The following is a 4,976-nucleotide window of genomic DNA, read 5'->3' on the forward strand; positions in this document are numbered from 1 at the left end:
TGTGAGCAGAGCCTTAGAGGCAGATGTGAGTGTGTGTACTAAAGGTGAGGGCAGCAGTGATGGCAGAGGCCGGGGGATGTGGAGGACTGCGGAGGCCGGGGGATGTGGAGGACTGCGGATGGCGGAGGCCGGGGGATGTGGAGGACTGCGGAGGCCGGGGGATGTGGAGGACTGCGGATGGCGGAGGCCGGGGGATGTGGAGGACTGCGGATGGTGGAGGCCGGGGGATGTGGAGGACTGCGGAGGCCGGGGGATGTGGATGCCGGTGTGAGGCGGTGTCGGACGCTGGAGCTGGGCGGGTCCTGCGGCTCTGGGTGACTGTCTGGCCGGGCGCCAAGTACACGGATGCCGCAGTCTACATCCGCAGCCGCCCTGGGCTATGGCGGCCTGTAGCCGGCTCCCCGTGAGGGGCGGATGGAGCCGCATGGCCGCGGAGCAGCTGTAGTGTGAGGCCGGGGGCTGGGTCACTTCCTGGGCTGTGATTTATTCTCAGCAGTGAGGTCACCGCAATATGTCAGCATTGCAGCAGCTGCCATAGCCGCATCTCAGTACGAGGGAGCAGAACAAAGTGTGAATTCTCCTCAGCGGACGTGATGCTACACGCGCTATGATACATTATGACGCCTCAAAGAGTATTAGTGACTAGTACGGATACACTATAAGCCGCCAGGCAGCCCCATGAGCGGCACCGGTCCTAGTGAGGCTGAGGCGGCCATATTGGGTACATGAGGCTGCGGCTGGTCTGTGCTTCAGCATCAGCTCCCGCCTCCCAGATTTGTACATCTCACTGCAGCGCCTCAGCCAATCAGCGAGCTCTCACCATCTCATTAGCATAAGGAGGGCTGACGTCACAGGCGGAGCGCTATATAAGCCGGAGGGCTCGGCTCCTCTTCTTCATTCTGTTACTTACATCCTCTCGTAGCCGTTGGATAAAGTAACGTTTATTTTATTTTTTTTTATTCTTATTCTTCGCTGACTCCTCATCTCTCATCATGGTAAGTAGCATCCCTCTCTCACAGCTCATCCCTCAGCTGTGGCTGCTATCACCGCATTACACAGGGGCAGATGATGGGTGGGAGGGGTTTTAAGGCATTTTAGAGGTTAAAGGAAAAAAGTCGCTTGTGTCCTGATTATGCGACTTTCTCATCAACGGATCTTCCCGCGCTTGGGGGGCAGTTGTGGGGGGAGGGGGCTGCTTCCGGTGCTCTATATGGTGGGGGGGTTGCTGTCTTGTGATGGGGTCAGGAATGTCCCTTCCCAGTATGAATGGCTGATAACAGGGAGCAGTAGAAGCTGCATATAGCACCATGATATATTGCTGCAGTGTCCCCCCACTGACTTCATGTATATAGTGATCCCCCCCCCCCCCTAACCTGTGGCTGCTGCAGTACTACAACTCCCAGCATGCTGTAGGCTGGGGATGACTGTACTAGATGGTGCTGAGACTGAGCACTGCAGGGAGGAGGGAGCCGCCATTGCTGACCGCCTGTAAAGAAGGCTCAGGATAATCCTGATGCACTGGGAAGCTTATGTTCCTCTTTCACAGGATGAAATGTGGGGGTGGGAAGAGCGGCACAGACTTCTCTATGCTAACGTGGAAGTAAAGTCAGCTGACCCCAGGAGGCGGAGGGATTCTAGGCACCATTGCTACATTCATTGTCATTAACCCCATTCTTGCTGCCTTACGTAGGGTCAGATACTAGAGGAGGGTGTATGGTCATCACGTGATTTACGACTGACGTTACTTTTTCTCCTCTGCAGCGTGAGTGTATCTCTATCCACGTTGGTCAGGCTGGTGTGCAGATCGGTAACGCCTGCTGGGAGCTGTACTGCCTGGAACATGGCATCCAGCCTGATGGGCAGATGCCCAGTGACAAGACCATCGGAGGAGGGGATGATTCCTTCAACACTTTCTTCAGTGAGACTGGAGCGGGCAAACATGTCCCCAGGGCTGTGTTTGTGGATCTGGAACCTACAGTCATCGGTGAGGACATGGTACTGGGTTTTTGTCCGATCAGTAACATTAGTTATTTCATGTTTCTCATATATATATATGTGTGTATTTTTGTTTGCAGATGAAGTGCGCACTGGAACATACCGCCAATTATTCCATCCAGAGCAACTAATTACAGGAAAGGAGGATGCCGCCAATAACTATGCCCGCGGGCACTACACCATCGGCAAGGAAATTATCGATCTAGTGCTGGACCGGATCCGTAAGCTGGTGAGCACAAATGTTCATGGACCAGTAACCCTAAAGCTTATAGAGCAGAGCTGTCTGTACAAACCTGTTAGGGAGTCAGAAGATTATCAGGACTAAAGGAAACTGTACAGTCATCCCCACACATAAAGTCAGACTTCTCCTAATCCCATTGAAGTGTCAGTTCAATGACCTACTTAAAGGAGAATGTAGGTGTATCGTCTGACATTTTTTTAGGGGATTGTCTTTCCTATTCCTTATTGTAATTCTTTTTCCTATTGTCCCTGGGCTTCTAGTATTGCTGCCCCTTTCCCTTCACGTAAAGCTGCTATAATACCAAGAGTAGCGCTGTTCCAGGAGACAAAGCTGACACTTCTCTTAAGAGTATAGAATTAGATAAATTATAGATACATAAGAAATTATATATCACAAAGCCACTGTATGCACTGCAGTAAAGTGAGTCAGTCACACAGTCTTACCATGTATGACCAGCACGTCCCAGGCCTGCATGAAGAATGGAGTCTGTACACATTAGAAGTCAGGCTGATCACTGTCTCATCCAGCATTCATGCCTGTTTATGTCATTGGGGAGAGAAGAATGGCTTAGTCAGTGGCTTTTCTCCCAGTGGACACATTATGGAGCATGTTGTACCTGACATCTGGTATTGGGGGAGGGGGGAATGACTGCTGCAATGTTCTCTCTACAACACTGATTGACCATATAATACATTGATCTCTTGCATATAGGATGTTGTTTTCTCATATTTGGCCTTTACATTTTAGTTTTCTATCATTAACGTCAATATTGTCTTCTACAGGCTGACCAGTGCACAGGTCTTCAGGGTTTCCTGGTCTTCCACAGCTTCGGTGGTGGCACTGGATCCGGCTTCACCTCTCTGCTGATGGAACGTCTCTCTGTAGATTATGGAAAGAAGTCCAAGCTAGAATTCTCCATCTACCCAGCTCCCCAAGTGTCCACTGCTGTTGTTGAGCCCTACAACTCCATCCTCACCACTCACACCACCCTGGAGCACTCTGACTGTGCTTTCATGGTAGACAATGAGGCCATCTATGACATCTGCCGTAGAAACCTAGACATTGAGCGCCCAACTTACACCAACTTGAACCGCCTTATTAGTCAGATAGTGTCCTCTATTACAGCCTCCCTTAGATTTGATGGGGCCCTGAATGTAGATCTGACAGAGTTCCAGACTAACTTGGTGCCCTATCCTCGTATCCACTTCCCTCTTGCCACCTATGCCCCAGTTATCTCAGCAGAGAAAGCCTACCATGAGCAGCTTTCTGTAGCCGAGATCACAAACGCTTGCTTTGAGCCAGCCAACCAGATGGTGAAATGTGACCCACGTCATGGTAAATACATGGCTTGCTGCCTGTTGTACCGTGGTGATGTGGTACCCAAAGATGTCAATGCAGCTATTGCCACCATCAAGACCAAGCGTAGCATCCAGTTTGTAGACTGGTGCCCAACTGGTTTTAAGGTTGGTATTAACTACCAGCCACCAACTGTGGTTCCAGGTGGGGATCTGGCCAAGGTACAGCGTGCTGTGTGTATGCTCAGCAACACCACTGCTATTGCAGAGGCCTGGGCTAGACTGGACCATAAGTTTGATCTTATGTATGCCAAGCGTGCCTTTGTGCACTGGTATGTAGGTGAGGGTATGGAGGAGGGAGAGTTCTCCGAGGCCCGTGAGGACATGGCTGCCCTGGAGAAGGATTATGAGGAAGTTGGTGTAGACTCCATTGAGGGAGAGGGTGAGGAGGAAGGAGAAGAATATTAAACCAGATCTTGCTACTTTACAGGCATGTGTTTTACCCATCAGAATGCAGCTGAACACCGAAGCTTTTTTTTTAACCTGTATTGCCCAACCTATCAAATGGTTTGACAGATGCAGGTATGACAATCTGTTTTTAGTTATTGAGAAAGTTTGCAGTCATGTCATTGTTCCATCAGTGTAACTGTATCAGATCTGGATTAAAATACAAAAAAAACTAGTGTCTTCTGATTTCTTTGGGATGAATAATGCTGGGATTGACCACAACCCTTTACATGTATAGAGATGAGCGAACCTGGAGCATGCTTGAGTCGATCCGAACCCGGACTTTCGGCATTTGATTAGCGGTGGCTGCTGAACTTGGATAAAGCCCTAAGGCTATGTGGAAATCATGGATATAGTCATTGGCTGTATCCATGTTTTCCAGACAACCTTAGAGCTTTATCCAAGTTCAGCAGCCCCAGCTAATCAAATACGGAACGTTCAGGTTCGGATCGACCCGAACCCAGTTCGCTCATCTCTGGTATAGACACATTTTACATCTGGCCTTAAATATCAGGACTAACTGAAGCGCTCACTAAAGGAAAAATCTTCCATCTTTCAGTCAAACAAAATGAGAGGACAAGGACAGATAATAAAATGGTGTTACCAATCTATTATTGTAAATAATTCCTTATATATTCTAAAGGTAAGACGCTGATCCTATTGAATTTATCAAAAGACTAGGAAAAATTTAGATGGCTTTCTTTCCCTGTACAGCCCTCTAAGAACACATCATTTTACAGCTTCCTGAATATGCTGAGAGCAACTGACCAACCAGGATGGCTTCACATTAATCGCTACTCAGAAGTAAACATGACTAGTAGTGCAAAACTACAAGATTCTCGCCTAAAGACTAGATTTTTAGATGATGGATATACACATATTTTCTTGAGATTAAGGAAAATCACTTTGAAGCCATGTATGGAGTATTTTGCACACAT

At 48.6% G+C, this 4,976-nt stretch overlaps 1 protein-coding gene across 1 annotated transcript; it reads left to right on the plus strand.

Annotated features, from left to right (window-relative positions):
• The first annotated feature begins 844 nt into the window (after window positions 1-844).
• TUBA1B (tubulin alpha 1b) lies at window positions 845-4,213 on the plus strand. Its single transcript, XM_069970089.1, has 4 exons — window positions 845-995; window positions 1,762-1,984; window positions 2,076-2,224; window positions 3,019-4,213. Exons 1-4 carry the CDS (start codon window positions 993-995, stop codon window positions 3,997-3,999), a joined length of 1,356 nt encoding a protein of 451 aa, XP_069826190.1. The 5' UTR covers window positions 845-992; the 3' UTR covers window positions 4,000-4,213.
• Window positions 4,214-4,976: the final 763 nt, after the last annotated feature.

The sequence above is a fragment of the Dendropsophus ebraccatus genome, chromosome 5 (assembly GCF_027789765.1).
Source record: "Dendropsophus ebraccatus isolate aDenEbr1 chromosome 5, aDenEbr1.pat, whole genome shotgun sequence".
Taxonomy (NCBI): Eukaryota; Metazoa; Chordata; class Amphibia; order Anura; family Hylidae; genus Dendropsophus; species Dendropsophus ebraccatus.